Source organism: Betta splendens, chromosome 9, assembly GCF_900634795.4.
Source record: "Betta splendens chromosome 9, fBetSpl5.4, whole genome shotgun sequence".
Classification (NCBI taxonomy): domain Eukaryota; kingdom Metazoa; phylum Chordata; class Actinopteri; order Anabantiformes; family Osphronemidae; genus Betta; species Betta splendens.
In genome coordinates, this window is record NC_040889.2 from 2,589,048 (window position 1) to 2,612,086 (window position 23,039).

Below are 23,039 nucleotides of genomic sequence, written 5' to 3' on the forward strand. Positions count from 1 at the left end.
ATGTTTGTCCGCTCTGTGTCCAGTCAGGTGATACAGTACAAACTCCAACACTCTTTGGTGTCTCTCTTGCCCTTCGCTGTTTCCTCTTTATTGATAAGCTCATCTGTCTCCTCTTGTGTCCACTTACTGTATGTCGCTCGGCTACCAACACAGCAGAATGCTAACAAGGATCAGGCTTAACATGGTCTTCTAGGCACAAAGGTTTACTTCATCGGGTGACTCCCGTTCTCGTGCGCTCATCATCTCCCTGTGAATCCTCATTACTCGCACATTGTGACTGCCCCATCGCTGTACTGGATTAACACTGTCTCTCTTAAATTCCTCTCATCACCCTTCTGTGAAAGTCTGTTACAGCTGCATCGTGTTGGCCGCTCTCTGTCAGTCTGACTTCCTCTGTGCTAATCAGTGGCGCTGGTGTGAGTTCTCAACACTTTAAAGACACATGAATGCACAGTAGAAGCAGAAAACACAGCTGTATCATTTTTGCTTCACTTGCACACCTCCTACAACCAGGGCTTTGTTACAGTCATTTTGTTGCTACCTTATCATGTCAGACATCTCCCAGAGGAAATGCTGGATTTTCTTTCTGGCATGAACCTGTGTGAAATTGTTGGCATTTGAGGCCTGTCTTGATAAAGAGCCAGGTTCTTCTAGCCACAGTGTCCCTGGAGGTTCTGTGTACTGGTGTTGTTCTGTAGGATATAAACTGTGTGTGTGTGTGTGTGTGTGTGTGTGTGTGTGTGTGTGTGTGTGTGTGTGTGTGTGTGTGTGTGTGTGTGTGTGTGTGTGTGAGACAGCTGTTGAAAACTAGATGCAAACTCCTAATGTCACCTTGTCACTACTGAATTATATCTCTCCTCTCCACATTCCTCTGCTTTAATTTCCTCCTCACCTTGAAAAACCTTCTCTCTCATAGCTGAACTTGTGACTCTTGTGAGAAACTTCCCGAAGAAGTGTGTCTGTAATTCCTATCACTTTCATTGTTATCATTGCAGTACAGTTCTCTTGAGTGAGATCAGTGCAAGCCTGAATCAACCCACATATAAGGAAGGGGCCTTTCAGCAGAGGAACGTGTGCTCACGTGCTGCGTTTTCCTACAAAGATGACATTGTGCTGTGTCACTGAGGCAAAGGTTTCAACAGGTCTAACTGGTCTACCATACATTTTTTGCCGCATGCCTCTTTGGTAGCCTCTTACCTCATTGAGCCAACATAGCAGATGCATTTTGTGTTTCTTTCTGAGGACTAGTGCCTGTGTATAGAAACCTGTCACTAAACATTGGCTCTATTGAATCCATTTACAAAACAACAAAAATGAAACCAAAGATGATCCGGATTCTTTAATTTAGGAGCATCTAAGGCACCAATATTTTCCAAGTAAGTCTCTAAATGTAATTTTAAGAAGAAAGGGGGGGGGGCACATCAGTTATAGGCTAAAACACAACGTTCTCGTGCCGCATTATTCAACCAGAATGGACATTATTTAAGCTGGCAAATGCAGTATTGGCTGGGATGAACATCAAAAACACAGAGCAGCATCCAAACGCCATAATCTGGATCATATACGAGTCGGCCAACGTGTCATTATAAAATACTTACAGCTTGAGCGTTCCAGGGCAAAGCCAAAGAACAAGAAGAATCACTTAAAGTTGTGTCTCCTGCTCTGACAGCAGAGGATTTGTCGAGCAGGACGGATAGACGGGCTTTATGAGCAAACTGTAGCCCATGTCCTGCTCCTGACCCCTTGATCTTAAAAAATCAGAGCAGGGCATTTGGAAAATGTCATTTTTTGGACGTCACAAGTCTTTTTGTTTGATAAAGGAAGTGTCAGGTCCTTTAACCTTCAGCTGTCTTTGACTGCGTGCGTGCGTGCGTGCGTGCCGGCGGGCAGGAAGAACTTTTTGACTCAGGAATTCATCAGTCGCCTGCAATAATGAGTTTCATGGCTGAGTGATTTATGCATTTAAAGTGTGGTCCTGTTATGCTTTAAGAATATACAATACAGCCCTGCTCTGCACAGAGGACAGTCCCTCTCACCCACTGGTGATTACGCCACATCTTCAGGTGTCGAACCAACTTGTTCAGATGGGATTGTGAATGTAAAAGAAAGGAGTCGCAGATGCAGCAAGACATTGTTTGTTTTTAGGTTCGTAAACATAGATCCGACACCAGAGTGGAGGCAGCATACATGACATACATTCTGTCTTTTTTATTCTATAACAGTAGCCTCTATAATGAATTCCAGGCTGATCCAAAATCATCCAACTGAGACTAATCCATTTATTCCGTCCTCATCTCTAGGTTTGTCTGCTACAGCATAAGGAAACAGCATGTTTTAATGACCAGTTGTTTAGTCTCATAAAATAAGTTGTACGTTGCCCAACCCAATTTGCTGATATGAATTTATTGTAAGCAACTAAAAGGCACAGAGATCCTTTACAGTACATACAAATCATGCTTATGGAGGAAATAGTTGGAAGCTACTTCTGATGCATCTTTACCTTTTGTTGTTACCTTATATACTTTGACTTCTCTGGAGTGAAACCATCTGAGGGAAGAATAAAAGGCAGTAGCAAGGAGCAAAATCCACTCTGTGCAAAGAATAGCAGGACAGTCTATGCACACAGTGACTTTACAAAAAAAGAAGCTTAGGGCGGCACTGTTTTGATGTGCCGGGCTTCGCCGCGGGTCCCTCTGGACGGCCCCTGGCTACGACTCTCCGAACCGGCTTTTCTGCGACACCTCTGCTGGCCACTGAGAGCAGCTAACATGGACCCAGGGGAGTTTAGCTCCCATTGCAGCCAATAGTGACAGTTCATTCTGCTCTGCTGAGGCTGCGCTAGAGTTTTTAAGAGTGTCCCAGTCAGTTTTGATTTTCAGCAGGGGGGTGAGAATTTCATTACATACATCCTCACATTATTGCCATATTAATTGTTTTCCTTAACATATCCTAGTGAAAAATATCTGTAATCATTTTCCTTTTGTACAATTCTAAAATTTGATTTAAAACTTTGAAATTAATGATTTGAGAAGTCAGTCAAAAGAAAGACGAACTTCGTGACCTTTGCTTTCCCCTCGGCTCTACTCCACCGCAGACATTTGTCCATTCATCCGCTTTTAAACGCTGGGAATTACTATAATGAGTAGGTGTGCTCCATGCCCATTTGAAGAAAGCTTCGGGAGCTTATCGCCTGCCGCCTCGGGCCAACGGCGCTCGTTCCTCTCACCCCCTCCAATCCTCATCTTGGGGCTGTCGGGGCCCATTTCACAGAGTGGCTCCAATGGGTATTAACCATAAAGAGAGAAATGGTTTTCCACCGTCCCCACAGCGAAACACTCGGCCAAACCTGGCCTCTTTCACTGCCTGACCTCACGCTCAAGTGGGCGTGCAGAGAATATGTCTTGGAGCAGGACGAAAAAACAACAAGATTTTAAACCCCCCCAGAAGGGCAAATAAAAAAAAATATATTGGACATGCATTTAATTACAGCTCGTGTGTTAGTTTGAGCCTCCTGGCTGTCCAACATGTACAGTACTCCACAAGCTCTGTCTAATGACAAACCCTCTTTGTTTATTTATTCTCTTTGTCTATTAATTCTGATTGTCAGCTCCTGACTCAGCCGCATATGCCCCCCTCACACTTTTCCCCCTCTGTTATCTCCATCAAGCCCCGGCTGTGTTTTACAATTGCCCTCTTTAAATCCATCTTTTTAAGGGCATGAGGTTAATTTATTTGTTTTGTGTCCCTGCGCAGAAACCACAGAAAGGCCAGCGCTCCAATCTCAGTACTGCAGAATCTGAGAGAGAGAGAGAGAGAGAGAGAGAGAGAGAGAGTTTTGTTGGTGAAATAAACATTCCTGGCCCTCAGTATAGAGGCAGTGAAATATGCGACTACAGTTTAGTAGTCGTGGGAGCACTTTCTAGTTTGCTTGCTTTCCATAGCGGGGTGTACTGTACTTTTTTTCCCAACCAATCAGATTGAGGGAACACAAAGGAAGGAGAGAGCTCATTAACTCCGCCCAGTAAGTTTTTTTCTAAATTTTTCCAGAGCGTAAGACACATTAAATTAAATCTGACAAACCTAGTGATGAATGTTCACCCTGGTTTTCAAACTGGTTTTGCTGAATTGAGGTAGGAATGTAATTCCCTCTCTTCATCCTCCATGCACAGAGTTATTACCAAGCCATTAAAGCTTATGAACTGGTACTGTGCAGCAAGTGGCAGCGCCCAAGACAAGAAAACATAGATATAAATGCATATGATCCACAACTCTAATAAACCCCCCAACCACTCACCCTCACAGAAGCACCGTTTTTTCAAGTCATTGAGCAGTAGCTCAGGCCTAAATGTGACTCAGCTAGGCCGATGTTCAGTGTCATAAAGTCTTTCATTCCACTCCGAAAAACTCCATAATCAACTTGTCGCCAACTCAGGTGCTTATCTACATTCAGCCTTGGCTTTAATTTTATGCTATTACAGTCTGGATGCTTCAGTAGCTGCCTTTGCGTTGCTTGAATTTCAAGCATTTACTGCACCTTCAAGTGTTTAGCAGCACTACTTGAACATGTTCTCCCTAAGTAATGTTTCTGCATCTGCAGGGGTCTTCCTGTCTGTCTAAAAGCAGGATGAGCTGGTATAAATAACAGATGAAGGGATAAACGTGCTCAGCGCTTCTTGCTATTGATGAGTCCCTATTTATATTTGTGTAAACCGTCATGATTTGCGTTTGATTATTAACTTTGCTCTTTATACTCTCCTGGCTCTCCTTGATGGACATCATAGGGCCACTCTGCTCCCTCACTCTGTGCTTCAGTATTTGTTCTGACAGGTGTTGTGACATGTGGCTAGAAAAATGGATCTTGGGCTACTAGTGTGATCTAGTCTCTTGTCTTCCCTCCGTACTCTGCCACGAAAGCCTGATTCACCCCTGCTTATGAAACGATAAAATCACAAGCAGGCTACGCTTAGAGGCTTGGTAATGACTTCTTCAGGCCATGTTGAGCTCTAGACTCTACATTTGAGGTTAGGGGAAAATTCATGCATGTACTGTATTCATTCAGGCACACTCGAATTCTTGTCATCTCTGCTGTTAATCTAATTACAGTGACTGCAGGAAACTGTAGCACTAGACTGTAACTTACCCCTGTCACTGTTGGGAAGTTCTTTGCCTGCATTGCCCTGCAGTTTCCCCTCGATAAATATGAAAGGACGTTGGTGGCTGAGAACTTAGCCGTGACTCGGTCTTGCCCTGTGCTTTTTGGTTATTGGCTGATCTAGTCTGTTTCCTGGTTTTCACAGTTTTGGGAAAATTCAAATTAAAAAAAGGCCGACATGGATCAGTGTGGGGTCTGACGGTATCATCGAGTCAACAGCATCGACTTGAGCTCAGACAGAATGATTCTGAAGCTTCCATGCGGGGCTTGTATTGGTCTCGCTGGAACTGCCACTGTGCATCACGACAACCATCCAACCAAGCCAATGGGCTTCCTTCTGTTTTATCCTAAACAGGTCAGGATGTCAATAATAAGAACTCATATAAAGTCTAAATCTATTTTTGGAACACAAGGTAATCTAGGCCCTCCACATGTCTTTAAATTACAGTTGCATTGTGCATTTTTGCTGGGCTCTTGCCCACAGATGTTAAAGGTAGCCGGTGTCAGGTCTGGTAAAAAAATGGAGCAGAAATTTACTCCGGTCACCTCAATCCAACGTCAGTCTCACTGAGGGGCACAAAGAATATTTGCATATTCTTTGTTATCGTGAGGAGATGCGGTAATAAACACAATTAAAAAAAAATATAGATTCACATCAACAGTGTAATGCCTCAGTTGATGCTTCTCATTTCTAAATATCTACAACGTGATCGTAAACTTTAGCATCTGCTTATTGTGGTCCCACAGTACGCCAGGGCCACACTGTCATACTGTACAGGGAATAACCGAGATTTGCAGTCCTGTGCATTTTAGGTTTGAGCTTTGTGAATGTTTTATTACCATTTTATATTGTTTTGATTAATTTTCATTTGGACTTTATAGTCAAATAACTGGCGGAGACATTTTATGATGAATGCCATATAAACAGATCCACAAACATATTGTTGATTACCATAACTGTCAGACCTAATCATTTTACATCTGTGACAGTACTGATGGGTTGACTTGCCGGTGAGCTGCTTAATGGCTCTTTGCTCTTTGTGTAATGTGAAATAGTTCAGGAGCAGCCTTATCCATGCACTATTATACATCAGACTTTAGCAGGCTGGAAACACTGCTACTTTACGCCGGCACGACATTTCATCTAAAGTGAAGTTATGCCCAGTGTTATGGTTCACTGCCAGGAATCTGCTATACAGTACAGTACTCCATTGCAGCCGGTGTAAAGTCTAGACTCTAGGGCACACATACAGTACAAACACCTTCACACACACTCATCAGGCTGTCACTTGGTCCAAACACGGTGGTGGGACGGGTGGGGGGTAGGGGATCGGGCTCCACCAAGCCTTTTATAGCCTTGTGCCCACGCGCCACTGCCCACCCACTGATGATGAAGTGTCAGAGCAGAGCAGGAATCACACACCGTGGTGTGTCGGGGCCCAGAGAACAAGATTAACATCCCCGGCCAGACTGTTTGGAGGATTGGCAGCGGGTGGCAGTCTGCCTGGGCACAGCGCTGAGAGTAGAAGACCTTAATTGGACAATGCGCATGTTGTGGCCAGGGAGGTGGGCGGTGGGGAGCAAGGAGACTATACTGGCAGGCTGGCCTTTCTTAGCCTGCTGTTTGGTTTTCATCAGAACTGTTTGAGGAAGACAAATAAGCTTCGTTCTCAAAGCTCTCAGCACTTACAGTAACCACATGTTTAGCTCTTTAATAAAGCCCAAATGCAGCCAGAGAGGCCAAAAGCTTCTCCACTGCATAACGACTGGTTAAAATGATTTGCCTGTGGGACATGCACTGCGTGTGCATGTGTCTGCTTCAAAACGTCCCCTTGCATCCTCTGAGAACTATTTTAGAGCCGAGTTACTGTAGTTGTAACACAGCCACAATATACTGTACAGACACACTGGGAACTGTTAGATGTGGCAGTGATCCCACAATAATCCACCTTTGGCATATGCTGAGGACTGTGTCTGCTTTAGAAGGCTGAAAGAAGCCCAGCACCCACAGCTGTTGAGTCAACTTACAGAAAATGCTGTGAGTGAATCACATTTCTCTAATGTTTGATAAGGTGTGCTAGCAACCTGAAAAGGGGGATCGTGAATCTCACAAGTCACATGAGTCAGATGCCCACTGAACTCCCAGCGTAATCAGGAGTCTAATCTTTGACGGAGCCAAACCGACGGATCTGCACATGGCGATTTTTGCTCCGACTGTTTGTCTGGAGGCAAGGAGCCAATAAAAGGCAAGTAGGAAGGAATTAGACGGTTTTTGGCAGTGCTGCAATTCGCTCTTTCCCTCCTCAGTTTGATTTACTTCCACTCCCACAAGACGAAAACAACGTCTGTGTTACTCTGGGCTAGGATTTCGCTTTAAGGCACTTCAATCACATGACAACAAAATGACTCTTACGTGTACAGTAAGTGCCTGTGTGAAGGACTATTGGCTGCGACACTGAAGGTGATCTGCAAAGCGTGGCCTTGATTGTAGCGTCAGCTGTTCCACCACAGTTTTATCGCTTCAGCTAAAGACTCGACTCAAAGACATTCGATTTAACATTGCAGTACTTTGGCCCTGCTCTAAAACCTGCAATGAAGACAAAATGTGCAGTAAGAATATTGTGTGTAATATAATATAATAATATACTGTAATATAATAATAATAATATACTGAATACACATCCAATACCGAAGGGTGAGACTCTTGGGCTTAACACTAACTAACTAACTTAGTTTTGATCTTCAAACGCACACACACACTTTTTGCACCATATTGCCATCAAGGCTTTCGTAGCATCTCCCTTAGCGATTGAGACAGCAGGTGAAGGAAGAGCAGCGACATAGTGTCGGGACTCTTTTTGCAGCTTTTGTTAGCATCAGTAATAGTTTTGCTTACTTTCTAATATATTCACCTCATATTTTGGATGCTTCAGCTTGACTTTAGTAGTAACAGACAGCTATCAAGTCATACATGCAAGATGCTGTCGATAAAAGATGTCCAAATATCATTAAAATGTTTTTTTAGGTGCATTAAAAAATGTATATCTTTAGTAAAGTAGCCGTGAAGCACAGGCCCAAGCCATCTAACAGGATGTACAGTCAATGTGTTTGTGCCATTGGAGTTGGTTCTCTCAACACCAACAGTGTCTTGTCACGCACACGCGGTCGTATGTACTGTAGACAAACTTCCTGTTCATCCTCACTCAGTCTAGGATGGGGGGGGCGGGTTGAGTCTCTCAGAAAGCCCCTAAGTTGTTTCTCTGCGGGTCAGAGTGCACCAATTACACATCTGTCCTCACTCTCCTCTCCTCCTCCTTTCTCATCGCGTCGTAAATCAAAACAGAGCAGGAACGCCTGCCAGCTGCCGCTTTTTTGTCCAGCCTTGTGTAATGACTGTACGCAGCTTACAAGACAGCGAACAAGTCCAGCGTCAGAGCCAAGGGAAGTGTTTAGGGGCATCCTTAAAAAGCTACGGCTGTCACATATACATGCACATTAAATATAATGAGACGTTGTGCAGAGAATGCAGCTTAGATCACTCAGCAGATCAGCGTCCACAATTTCAGGATGTGCTTTAAAGGCCGAGGGCCCGTCACGTCACACCTGGGCCTACTGACAGCGCGCCAGCTTCCAGAGGCACACAGCTGAAGGCAAGCGGGGCGTTTTTAAGTCACTTCTTTAATCAGGCGCCGCTCTCAAAAGATGAGCCTCAGCACTAATGAGGCTGACTCAGAGCAACCCTGGGCCAGCCACACATGACACCAATATGTGTTTATCAGATGAATAAACAAGAAGCCTTCCCCTCATTAATGCTAAGAGGGTGGAGGTTAAAAGCCGCCTGTGCCCGAGCACGAGGTTGAAAGCAATGAGGCTTAAAGGAGTTGCGGAAGGGATACAGAATATATTGCCTGTTGTTTGGGAAGCTTTGGCTGAAACAGGCCATCTTTGTTGACGTTATAAAGGTGTTAACAGCAGCTCACTACTGTTGTTTGGCTACGCTGTGATGTCCCTTGTGAGGTACAGTAATTGCGGCAGAGGTGCTGAGATGACATCCCGTTTCCTGTAGTCTGTTAACACACCTGACTTTTGACTCCTAACTTCTGATTAAGCATTGTAGTAAAAGAAAATTCCAAAATACAAAACCATGTATATGATTGTCAGTGTTGGACTGACTGCACTCTGATTTCTATGTGACGATTGTTGTGCACTCTTAACTCTCGGTACAGCATGACATATTCTCACCAACTTGATGTTTGGGGGTGGGCTGGGGGTGCAGTACACTTCCAGATTTTATCAGCTCCAGCTGTGAAGTCCTCGAATCACCAAGGACGCAAGGCTTTTGCAAAGAAGGAAAACCTGGATGCGCTGCACAGGGTACATGCGGGGGGAAAAAGGAATTTGACGGTCGTAAATGGGATTGATTTATAGCAACCCCGCTGCAGGGAGCGAAAGTCATATGCTTCGTAATTTGTCGAGTGTAAAATCCGATGGAAGTGAGAAAAGTTTCGACAGCTGGGCAAAGCGACGGCTTTATGATGGAAGGGTAGCTGGGTGCGTTGATGGGACAAAGAGGTACATAATAGGGGAAGTGCTCACTTCTTCTGCTAAAAATGTCACCCAGAAGATTTTTCTGTATGGCAGATATAGTGTATGCTCTATAATAGAAACCCGTTACTGAAGGACTGGAGAGCAGTGGCCTGCAGTTATATGTAAGAGAACCTACATTAAAATGATGTATCATTATAGCTTTCTGGTCCCTCATTCCCATAGTGCTGTAACATCCTTTACATCCTTGTGTCATACAGAAATTATGTGGGATTTGTTTGGTTTTCACTGCTTCAGCACAATTGGCTGACACTTAAATATGCGTGTTGAACATGCTCACCATAAATCGGATGCACAGTACACATAATCGGGGGTGTTGTTTCAGCTGGCCTGTAACTTAGACTGGGGAACTATGATAAGATTGTCGGGCAGGAAGATAAAGCAACAGAGGAGGAAGCTATCCAAGTGAAAGGATAAACGGTGGGAGGGAGTTACTGTAAGATGTGAATGCAATAGGAAGCATACAAGTTAGCCACTGAGAATAAATATCCTCATTATCAAAATGATGGCGGAAGCAACAACTAGACAAGGACAGCTTTCGCTAAACAAAAACTTGGGCTTAGAACATGCTGATCATTTAACAGAGGGAGCACTAAAGGAACAGGAAGAGCTTGAATTGAGCGCTGGGGAAATCCTGCAGCCGGAGTCCAAATTCCTTCTTTTGATTCATTGTAGTAGAGCTATTAGCCCACCGCATGGTGTTTCCACAGGCACGACAGAGCCAGTAATACAGCAAGCTTTAATTACTCTTAATTAATCAATCTTGGAATCAGTGTTTTGTTGGTGAGTATAGTCACAGTGGAACTGAACATGTTTCAGATTCCTTTCATCCCTGAAACGTGCCCACTCCCAAAACCTTAAGCTTTTACCAATGAGCTGCTGAAGTACGGACACGCAGAGGAACCGAGGTGCCACAGTGATTAGTTAAAGTACTTCTACTTATCTTGCTTAAATCATCTCAGACTAATACATGTGGGTTGTATGCGACTATGTCCTACAGTGTTTGAGTCGAATTAAGAACTCTAAACAAGTACTTACAAAATAAAATCCCAATAAAGTGATCCATAACAGTAAAATGAATAAGTCTTGTAGTATGTTTAGTTAGAATCTTTCGCAGAAAAACTTAAAATAAAAATAACAATACTTTTTAGTACTTACCTGTACTATGCCGAATTCCATTCATCCACCCATGTTACAGAATACATACAGTAACTTCCTCACAGTAGTTTACCAATCACGATGATGAAATACTACTTTAATATGATACCACTTGGTTTACTGCAGTAAAGAAAGCAGAATGGAATAAAGTGGCAACATTTTGATTAGTAAATTTTGATCTAATACGTTTGAGGTGCATGTTGCTGCTTTAAGGTCAGATTAGATGTCTGTTAAAACCAAGCTAAAGGTTGACTGAGGAGCAGGAATCTTTGTGAAGCGGAGAAGCAGCGGCATGATAACAGTGAAAGTGTGTTTACATCCTCCCAGGTCGCGCTCAGTGCATGTTATTGCTTGTGTTTACCGAACCACTGCGTGTACCTCTATATACTTGGACACCTCTTTGTTGCCTATGCTAGAAGGACTGAGCGTGTGTTTGTTTTATTTTCCCCTATTGTGTGACGTGCGGTTGAATGATAGCGTGCTCAGTGATGGCAGGGCCAGGTGCATGACTATCTATCCAGCCTCCCAGGAGACTAAAGGGAGGGGAATTGTGTGTTTAGACCCTGTGTGTGTGCAGGGGTGGAAGTTGTTTGACCCCGCTTATCTTCAGCACCCCGGCGTGTTTGTTTTCACAGCCCCACAGAGCAAACGGCGTCCTGACGTCATGCAAGCCACATGCACCACACATCACCCGGAGCAGGTTACGGGCCGTCCACTTACTGACTGGAACAGATAATAAACATGTTATTACCCATTCCCTAAATCTCTTACATTGGTGTTATTTTTACTCCCTGAAGCTGTGTCAGACTTGTTTTGTTTTCCAACAGCGAATCACAGAACACGGACATGAGTTCATTTTCAGGCGATGCATACTCTTACTTGGTCATAGGAACCTGAGGCTTGAGGTCAAAAGAAGCCACATTGTGCTTGATGCTCAATAACACAACACGTTGCTTTAAGGTGAAGCTCGTGCGTGGACAGAGCTTGTACAGTTAGCCTCACCAGCTTTCATCCTTCCCTCTCCACCAGATATTTAGTGGTAGCTTTGCTGGAAGCCAAGAACGGGGGACGCTAGGCAGCCTGAACGCAAATAGTCACCGGAGCTTAAATTTAGATGCGGTGGAAATGTTTTTTATGTCTGTGTCAAAATAGAATGAAGGCATTTTAACGACACTTTATGTTCAGTTGTGCAAATGTCTTTGTATTTAGTTTTTACAACTGAACTTCAAGACAGAGGACAGTGCAATAAATCCTATTGCTACTTAGATTGTTTATGCTTGATATGCATATAACTTTCTATCCGCTTTACTTTCACGCTTCTTTGATTGTGACCAGTTGTTCCAGCTGAGGAGACTCACCCGTGGTGGTTGTTACTTTAACTCCATTGATGACTTCGCAGTCTGGCTCCCATTAACTTTGAAATATGACTCAAAGGTGACAACAGAAGTTGATGGATTCAACATGCTGTATGAACATCTATTCCTCCTTTGTGATCCATTCCATCCTTCACCTCAGCCCGTCCCTCACATCTCAACCGTCACACAGTTGGCTGTCGAGCTATTTTTAGAGAAGCGGTCGGCTCTGGTAGCCAAACATGAGGGTGTTGACCTGCCCGAGTCGGTTCCTGTGGGTGGAAATGAACCTGAGATCTTCTTTGGTCAGGTTGACTTTGGAACGTTTTGCTGTTTTTATAACGAGGAACTTCCAGGACTGTATTACAGCGGTGGCCTTTTCACCTGCAGGCACCGCAGACACTCTCATTCCCACAAAGCAATCACCCTGCAGCATAAGATGATTATCTCCAAGAAACAGGAGGGAGTGAAAAGGTTCTTTGAGGTTTTGGTGTAAGCTTGCTTCGACTCGACACCTCCGGGACCAGACCTAGTGAGAGATGGGTTTCCCAGCATTTCCAAGCAGATCTGGGAAGCTGGTCACCGGCCAAGTCTACTCCAATTCGTGCAACTCGGCAGGCAGTCGAAGTGGTTGGACTCGCGCCGTTCATTCACGTGGTATCCTGTTGTTTTAGGCGGTGCTTTTGATTGAGAATGTGCTGGGAGTCGCTGGTGCTATTCTGGGGCAGAGGGAAGCGGCGTCCATATTAGGGCAATTGACTGTCAAACACACTTAGGCAGCATGAAAGTGAGTAAGTAAAATATTCAAGTCGTACTTAACAGATGAAGGAAGCAAAAAAAAAGAAAGAACAAACTCTACAGGTGTTTTGGACAAAAGTATGTTTTGAAGTATGTTCTATTTGCCTGTCTTCCTTTATTGGATAGTAGCGTGTTAAAAGGTTCCGGTTCTGCCATGACACCCCATTGTGCCCCTCTCACTCCTGCACATCTTCTCGCCTCTCTAAATGAAGCCAGATGAAGTCTTTCCATATAAAACTTTCTCTCTCCTTCATGTGTCGCACGGAGCGGCGAGCCCCTAAGGGAACAATGCATTATATTCCTGTAAAAAATGCCACTGCTTGATATCTGCTCCGGCGTCCGAGCTGTTTTGTCTCTGAGTCTTACCTGCGGCCAGTCGCTGTAACACCGAAGTATGGCTGCAGTCAAAATCTCGGGGTCAAGGGTCACAAGCAAAAAGCGCAGAGCTGGTTGTCATGTTGAGCAATTCACTTCGATGCAGCTTCTGTATTTTGTCACAGATAAGCTGCCTCAAACCAAGTTTTAGTCCTGTAGCATTTCTCCTGTGTCGTCACTGCAACTACTGTAGTTGTAACCTCAACTTTCACACTCCAACATCAACTGTCCATAATATACATATTAATAACTTCATCTCTAACCTTGTCTTAATTAAGACAAAAGTATATGTCTGATTTTTACCCTAAAGGAAACAGCACCATAAACTAAATCCAATCAATGAGTATTTAAAGTACTATACACTGTCTGTACTCAACTCCATCAAGGTGGTGCTATTGTTACGTGAATATGAATATGAAGAATGTGTGAATCAGCAAGAATCTAATTGTCCCATTTTGGTTTCTGGTTAACTTGTTTCATGTGCATCCAGCACAATAAGTGAGCTTTTCAAGACCCAGTTTATGTTCCGTAACTTTTCATTTCTCAGCAGCCCGGCTGAAGGCCAGCAATTGACTCAACCATGCCACGTGGTTTAAAAATTTATGGACTCTCCGAAAAAAATCATTGTGATGTTAATACTCAGGTCAAAACATTGTCTTTGTTATGGGATTGGGGATCAACAGTATGATGGCGTTAAATTCTGGCACCTGGCATTAATTTGCAAAGTCGTTGAAGGTTGTTATGATCAATACACTGTGTCTGTGGCTTCCGGTTAGGAAGAGTCATAACCAGAGGGAAAGCTCAGCCACCAGTTTAGCAGTAGGAACAAACAACACCAAAAACCAGCTGTCTTCACCGGAAACCCTATTTCTCTTCCTCCCAATTAGACTTTTTTGATCATTATGGTAAACTCTTAGGACTTTTTTTCCCCCTTCTCACATTTTAACAATTTCAGGAAGGGCAGTTCCAGATGTAGACCAAGAGAGTGCGTCTATTTGCAGAGTTCAGCGTTAGCGTGTGAGAAGAAAAAAAGAGGGACGCTGAAAGGAAGCTGTTTTGACAGTTGTGTGTGTTTGTGTGTGTGTGCTATATGCGTGCATGCGTGTTGGGGGGGCGCACACGGTCCGTCTGTGTAATCACAGTTTCATCAAAACAGTGGTTATACCTTCCAAAAAAGAGTTCACACCCCCTTCAATTGCTTTGGCCGACTTGAATACAGTAGATGTTACTCCGGTGGTGAGAAGGCAAGAGAGAGAGACACAGAGAGAGAGGAAAGGGGAGGGAGCAGTGTCAGAGGAGTAGGAGGAGGGATTGAAAGAGAGGAAGGAGACTTCTCTGTTTCTGAGTCCTGCTTGCTGTAGGCAACAGAATGAGCGCAGTTGCGTTCCTCTCAGTTTGAGAGCCAATTGCTGTTGGCTTCTTTTTTTATATATATATACATATATATATTTGAAGTTTTTCCTTCAGTTCAGCTGCTAGACAACAGCAGGAGTCTCCCTTTCCTCACAGGGCTTACAACTTTTCTCCAACTCCTGTGGCATTATTGCTCTGGTGCCTGAAAAGTGTCATGCCGGTGGTCGGCGTGGCCTCCAAGCTGAGGCAGCCCTCCACGGTGGGCACCAGGCCGGTGCACACGGCCCTCCCCATCCCCAGCGCGGTCAGGGCGGCCGCCTCGCAGGGCTACACGGCCCGGCAGCAGGAGCTAAAGGCGCAAGAGGGCTGTCAGCTGTCAATCAAAGCCGGGTACCAGCGGGAGAGGACACCCGAGGAGAAAGCCAGGGCTGACACGGAGGAAAGCAAGATCTGCAAGGTTGGTGGAGACGCACAGACTGTCTCATGTATAGCGCGTCTTAGCGAAGGTGGCGTGGCAGCTTGACTTGCTACAGGTGTCTGTCCTGCTGATGAGTCATGGGCTGCATGATGTGGCTGCTCTGTAGTCATCACCTAAGTTGGATTAGATGAGTAATGTGGCATTGCATTACCTCATGCTTTTGCTCAGTCAGCCTTTGCATTATTTACTAACCCGTGTATATGTGTGTGTGTGCCCAGCATTTTGACTTTGTCTGTTGAAATTTTATTAATATTAAGTAAGTAAGTAAGTAAGATTACAGAAACCTGCAGCTCCTTTCAGTCAGGATGCACAGATTATCCTTCACTTTACAAAACTTTGTACTCTACGATAAGCTTTTTGCCATTTGGAATAATGTTCGGGTCACGTTGCTCAGGCCAGAACAGAGGAGGTGGGGTTGGGGTTGTTTCCCAAGGAGAAAGGAGTTTTCAAATGTACCCGCCAATAGTTCCCTGTGCCAGTCCCAGTTCCAGAGCACAAACTAAACCGGTTGATCCCCCTCCTGCTCTCTTCCCCCCCACCTGTGATGCTTTTAACCATTATAAAAGCAGACAAAAAAAGATTCCACAGTCCAGAAAGTTTCACTTTCCTCACACTGAACAAAGCCGCCGCTTTTCCTCATGACCTGGAGGAAACGCAGGCAGCGGACATCAAAGCCCAGGTCAATGTTCTCCTGCCTGTAAATCCTCCCAGCTTGTCTGCTCCTCGGTCGCCTGCAGGGTGACTCTGTGTGTGTGTGTGTGTGTGTGTGTGTGTGTGTGTGTGTGTGTGTGTGTGTGTGTGTGTGTGTGTGTGTGTGTGTGTGTGTGTGTGTGGTGCTGGGGAGGGCCAGTGTATTTCATCCAAAACCTGCCTCTGATCTGGCAACAGCAGCTTGATGTTTAGCTTGTGACCACAACCATTTAAAGGCTTTTGTAACAGCTGAATGATGCAGCTACAGTTTGACTCTGATGGTGGTTAAGCCATGCTCTCATTTCCCTGTTCTTTAGGAATAGAAATGTCTTGCCTGCCCCAGCTTGTCAGTGTGGGTGAGGAAAGGGTGGTATGAAGGGGGGGTAATTAGCCTGTCTAATTTTGCTGTGTAGTTCCCTAAGAGCTTCACTTTAAGGGGTATAAAGGGAAAAAAGGTGGGGTAAAAACTGCACACCGTGCATTGCTCCATGGCTGTACATACAATAGTGGCAGCAAGTGTTGGCTTGTTTTCCCAGGGTCACCTACATCTTGAAGCGTGTTGTGTTTTTTATTAGTATTTGAACGAGATAGTAAGAGATAGTACATGTACTTTAACTGTACGCTGTATGATAGACATGCAAGAATCAGCCACATTGCACATTCCTTGAGCTGAAGAGTTTTGGGGTTTGCAGAAGACAGCAGGCCTGATGTTGTTTTGGTGCAAAGATAACGAGGAAGTAATTCTGAGCGGATCCTGCGCCAAAGCTTCCAGTAAAACAAATCTGATCTGCAGCTCAGCCCGGAGCTAGAGGCCCTCTGCTGTGTTTGGATTCAGACGCCTTGTACTGTACTGGACGATGTGTAACCTCTTACTAGGTAACTCATGCAAGAGGACGGGTGTGCAAAGAACGCAATTAAGCAGCATAAACAAGATTCATTTTGGACACAAGTTGTGCTTAGTCTCTGAATGTGTTGCACAATAGATAATCCCACTATATAATACACTACAGTACTGTAAGTCTGGTTTCATAGAAGTCAGGCTTGTGTAGTGTTACTTACTGTACAATGTGGAGCTGAAAGCACCTCTTGTGATGATCTTTGTTCGCCTTTACTTCAGACCGGTGTTCTTACCTGCATCTGTTTACGCCGTGAAATGCATTAGTGGTGTTGTGCAACACCTGCACCCCTTCAGAGGCCTCTCTTCCTAATCCATTCATGATACCGGGCTGTCAGAGGCTCCCGCTCCCCCCACTGCGACGGAGATGAGAACTAGGCGAGACACTCACTCTTCCTGCTGCACTCCCTGCACTGACAGCTCCCATCAGTCACCGCCTTCAGCTCCGCAGGAGTGACGGGCTGGAATGAAGAGCTCCTCGGAGTCAACCGGACTTCGGCGCCGCAGCCAATTGAGGATCAATTCGCGTGTTCAGACTTTTCACATCCGTCCAAATCACATGGGAGTTTGTTCCTGGGCTGTTTCTTGAAAACTGCACCACAGCTGTCATTAAACCTGCAGCATGGCTGAACAAATGATGCTGATTAGTTTCATCGCTATTCATGCTCGGATAACAGGTTTATCTCAAGTTACACGCATCCATCCATTCCCTTATGTTCCATGGCCCTCATGTGCAGTGGCCTGTCTCCTCTGATTGAACCAGATTTATTTAATAACCTGTGTTGCATTCACATTCCAGATACAGTATTTAGGTGCTAAGCTAACAGGGTCCAGCAGATCTGACGTTTTGTTCAGCTCACTAATTAGTTTATTTGAACAGGCCAGCCTTTTATTGTGACTTGCCTGTAGTTTTTGTTCTGGAAAAAAAAAACTGTAAATGACTGTAAATTAGTTGGGAAACTCAGGTTGCACCTTTCCTTTAAAGGTACTGCAAACAGCTTGTATGAACAGTATAATGGCTACATACTGTGGCTGTACAGCCTTTAGCAATTAAGTGCTGTAAGTACAATTATTGGGAGCAGGATAAATACAAAATCTTCCATACTATAAACTCAATATAGTTGACTTTATCTGCCCCAGAGCACACTATCCATGATGTCACGGAGCAGATATCCTGGAATGTTGTTCCTCGTGTATAAGTGTTTGCCGGAAGTGCAGACGAGTGCCAGGCACGCTCGGCCACTTTGAAAAACAACAACACATCCTGTTGATCCCGTCTCTCTGCGGCGACTGCATGTGGCGTGTGCGACAAGGGCTGAGGGGAATAATTAGGATGCGTTGTTGTTGTTGTTGCTGCTGCTGCTGCTGTCGCTGGATTGACACAGCTCTTGCGCTGGTTTGATGTCGCTCTGAGTAACAACATAGGTGGTTAGTGGTCAGTTATATTCTTGCTTAATGAACCAATGTTGGATTTTGAGTGATGTGTGTGTGAATGAAATATGTTTCTCTTTAAGAAGTGACGCGTACAGTATATGGGCATACAGCACATTGGTGGCATCAGGCTTTCTGGCATTCGTACTTCGCCCTCTCGTGGGTCTCACGCTGCTAAAACAACACAGGGAACACGAGGAGTGAGACAGAGGTGATAGGGGGGTGGGGAGGGGTTGATTTGTTCCAGGAGAGGGACGGGAGATGAATAGAACAGACTGTGGAAGGTGTTTCTGAACACGTCCTGGTCATGGGTGGTCTGCCTTGCTGTTCGTCTCCATATCTGGAAGTGTTCGCTGTAAGGACGGTGTGACAGTTAATGAGCATTGTCAATGAACTTGAGAACTACATGCATATTGGTCCCAGTTTTTAGTAGAATCAAATGTTGTCGCAGCTTATTACGCAGCAGTTTTTTCTAGTACTGTAGTTGAAGGTCACAACCAGGCTGTGATAAGGAATAATAGGTTGACAGATGCCACCCAAGTTAGAGACTGTACATGTGCTGCAGGTAATGACTACATGCGATGTTTTGCTTTCCAGTTGGCTTGTGGCCTCCTGCCCCTTGCACCTATTTGTTTCACTCAAAGTGTTTCATTGCCTCTGCGTGCGATGGGGAGTCTGCCGTCGGCCGTGGCGTTGGAACGTTGGAGAGCGAACACACAGGGTGGCTGGTGTTTACAGTACAGTCACACTGGTTAGAAACAAAAAAACCCAGCTGGAAGTGCAGAAACTACACTTGTTCCCGAACACAAAGGTCTCTGCTGAAGAACATAAATTACGTTGAGAAACCTACAGTACTGTATGTGTGGAAGAAATAAGAATTCTTATTGAAAAGAACTGTTGAATTAGCAAATACCTGCTTGTTTTTGCCAGGTTTCCCTCATATAAATGAAAAGATCAACCGTTATGACATTTCACTGAAATAGACAATAAAGATATTCGGTGCCTTTGTAAGATAATTGAACAAAAAAAAAAAGATTAAAGGGAAACAGTGTCCCACTGCCATGTTAGTATCTTATCATATCCCCAGCTCCCTCTCTGATGCTTAAACTGATGTTTCGTGTGTACAGCCAGGCATCGTGGCACTGATTAGACACAGGCGAAAAGAAAAGAAGAAAAAGTGTGAGCATGTGTACGCGCGGGAACGAGAGGAACCCTGCTGTCATGCAGAGGCAGGCGTGGCGCATACAAACGCACGCTCCAGGCCTCCAGCTAGTCCAAAGATTGGCTTTTGTGTTGTTTAGGGCCATAAAAGATGAAACATGTTTAACTCTTACATGTTGTGTGCTTCGCTGCATCTGATGCTGTGGGGAATGGTTAGCGGGGTGTTTGAAGTGCAGCCGAACCAATTTGATGTATGCTACAGTACAGTAACCTGCACCGCGGGTCACTGTGAGGTCAGTAGAGTGAGACATATACACCTACATAAACACACGTTTAGGATCCAGGGAGGCGTGAGTGTAGTCGACTCACATTCCCCTCATTTGTCTCCTTTCAGCCGTCTGTCAGCCATGTTTTCTTAATACCCTCTTCTCTCCTCTTCTCTATTCTCCCTTCATCTTCTTTCTTTTCATCCCCCCCCCCCTTCGTCTCCTGTCACTGTCTTTTCTGCTCTCTCTCCCATTCCCAGCATTCCTCCTAGAGTCCTGGCCTCGTTTGTCTGTCTCTCCTTACCCTTATTCCACTCCCTGCGACTCACTTACTGGTATTTTCCTCTGACCTTTACCCCTCCGCTCCCCCCACCGCCACCCCCAAGCCTCTTCTGTCGTTATTCTCTTTCCATCGCTTTTTAGCGTCAAAGCCTTTTTTATTTTTTCTACCTCTCTCTACCGCTCTTCCTTTTACTCCGTGTTATATTAATAAAATATATATAATGAGAAAAGCAGCAGGACGGAGTTAATTAACCACACCTGGCCCAGCTCTGTCTCACCAGCTGTCACTGATAACCTTTTCCTGTAATGATCATATAGGTCACATTCTCTACTCCTCGCTCCCACTTTGGCAGCCATCATTTGGCAAAGCCACAACAGTCGCTCCGATAGATGTCAGGCACAAATATGCTTACACCAGTTATCCTGTGTCCCCTGTTTTTAGACAAACAAAGGTTTTGTGAGACAGATGTAAGGTCGCTGTGGTGTTATACTTACTACTTGACATGTTCAGAAATAGAAATAAACACTGTTTTTATTTTTTGAAACTACATGACGTCAGTGGTGTCCTCATCGTTGAGAATAGTGATATGTCAGGCCTGTTCAAAAACTTGAAGCCTTTGGATTTTAGGCCCCGTGTGGAAAGTGCTATTAAAGACGAGACACTCATCTTCCAGCACATTTTTCCTGCTTTTTTTTTTCCTGAAAGCTGCTGAAAAAATGGCATCAATAATTCCACCTCGGGTTACGTTTAAGGGACTGCCCTGGGATGGTTGTGGCAAAGAAACAGAAGACGCAAATCAGTGTTCAGATGCACATGCTAAGAGGTCGGTTCTAGTGGGATACTGGGTGGCGGTTTGTTGCTGTACACTCCCTTTGGCTCAAGCTTTTATAGACCACTTAACTAAGCGAGCGCACATGTTTATTTAGTTTTAGTTTTTTGGAGGGTATGGAGCGGTTAGCCCCCACATTTGGACTCATCGTTACCCATGCACCACTTTTTTTTTTTGCAATTGAGACATGTAGTAATTTCTCTGTGTGACTTTTCATTAAGGCTTTTATTGAAATATTATATTCATATGGCCTTATGGAACAAGAACGGCACGCATAGACAAAGGTAGCCACCGTGGGATCCAAGCATTGACCTTTGCTCAAAAGCATTTAGATGCTGACAGTTGCAGAAAGCCCTGCAGGTTTAGGCAGCCTCAGTCAGTCGTGACCCTTCCAGTTTTTGGACAGGCCATTACGCACTGTGGCATATCGTAGTACAGTATGTCGTTCTCCTGGCCTGCTGTTTGCCCCCATATTGCCCTTCTTTTGCAGGTGGGTCTCTTTCCCACAAAGCGGCAGAAGACTTAAAAGGCAATTTTCTGCCTGACATTAGCCTTATTGCCGCACCAGTTACACTGTATTAAGTTTGCCCATAAAGTGTGTTAACTCTGCCATTAATGAGTGTTGAACATGAACCACTGGCCCTTGACAGCATCTCTAGAAGTCTTAATTCTGCCCTACCTGTTCTTTTTTGTTTTAATCTTTTTTTCCCCTCACGGCCAACACAGCTCACTGTCTGGTGAGAGAGTATGGTTTCTCACAGTGTAAGTCTCCAGTGAGGAGAGTGGCATTGCCATGCTCAGTACAAGGTCAGCTAATCTGCGATTGCCTTACCCACCTCATAAGAAATACATGTTAAACACTTCTCTCTAATAATCCCTTTATGATGAGAAAGGGGCGTGTCGTCAGAGCCAAAGTCAGCTGCCCTTCAAGGTATCAACTGGCTTTTGTACTGTAATATGCTCACTACAGCACATGTAATGTATTCACAGTTTGACCTGAAGCCTTTTTACAAAGCGCCTGATGATTTTTTTTTTCTTTTTTGTGCACTTTTTTCATAGTGACTCTCTATTACATTTAGCAGTTTTGAGCGTCTGAAGATACCAACAATTTTAAAATACACTTATTTTGAAAAGCTTAGCGATTATTGAATGGAATGATTCCGAAGCTGGTGCAGTCAAGGTTGGAGAAGCCATGTTTTGCAAAGTAGAACCTAAATGACAAGAATGGTACTGTAGGCGTTCAGGGCAGCATGGTGGTGCGGTGGGTAGCACCGTCGCCTCACAGCAAGAAGGTTCTGGGTTTGATTCCTGGAGGCGGCCCTGGTGCCTGGTGTTTGCAAAATACAAACCCCCGTGTTTGCGTGGGTTCTCTTCTCTTGGAAAATGGATGGATGGATGGTAGGTGTTTACTTGCTGAAGGACTGAACACAGATGCAGGCAATTCAAGCTTAATTGCTATCTGTATCTGCTTTTGAGTGTGGGCTGAGCACAGTAACATGCACAATGACGACTCGATCGCAAATTCCCCCCACCTGGCAATTCATCTATCTCCCCTTGGAGAGTTAAGTGTATAGACATTTCTTGAGCATAAGTAGGTTTATGGGAGTAGAAGGACCAGCAAACACTGGCCCCGCTTCCCTTGCTGTCGTCAGAATGGCGCTGGCTGATATTAATTTCCAGGAGCTTGACAGGGGCCATTAGTCTTGCAGAAGGAAGCTTAAGTTACAGCATTTAGAGGCTAAGGATTCTCTAGCACATGCAGCAAACATATACAGTATGTGTTATAGAATAGCTCAGACCACAGTGGGTGAGGAGAGGGAGAAGGTTCAGTGAAGGAACAACTGGAGTGTGAAAAAGACGAGTATGAGTCTCCAAAGAGTATGATTTTGTAACCTGCCACCAGATGCAGCTATATTAGCTTTAAAAATAATGGTCATTAGGATGTACAGTAGTTAAGAATAGTATGATGATACATTTATACATACAGTAACTGAAACTAACTGCATAGTGTAGGGATCCATCATTCTCAAACCCTTTAAAGATATTTGGACACTTTTTAATTTGAGTTACACCAAATCCCGGAACATCACTGACACAACTCTGTAAACTTGTGAATTCTGCACGTGTAATCAAAGCCTGTATTTGCCCTTTTGTGTGTGTGTGTGTGTGTGTGTGTGTGTGTGTGTGTGTGTGTGTGTGTGTGTGTGTGTGTG

General features: G+C 44.6%; 1 protein-coding gene across 11 annotated transcripts in view; it reads left to right on the plus strand.

Moving 5' to 3' along the window:
• Positions 1–1,233: 1,233 nt before the first annotated feature.
• The window catches only part of nav3 (neuron navigator 3), a 128,743-nt gene continuing 106,937 nt past the window's right edge, over positions 1,234–23,039 (plus strand). For 9 of the 11 annotated variants that reach the window (XM_029160316.3, XM_029160317.3, XM_029160318.3 and 6 more), the window contains exon 1: positions 14,786–15,250. In XM_029160316.3, coding sequence (XP_029016149.1) covers positions 15,008–15,250 — 243 coding nt within the window. In that variant the 5' untranslated portion in view covers positions 14,786–15,007. Of the gene's footprint in view, positions 1,377–14,785; positions 15,251–23,039 lie in introns of those variants that run through there. The other 2 variants (XM_055511339.1, XM_029160325.3) reach the window with 2 other exon arrangements.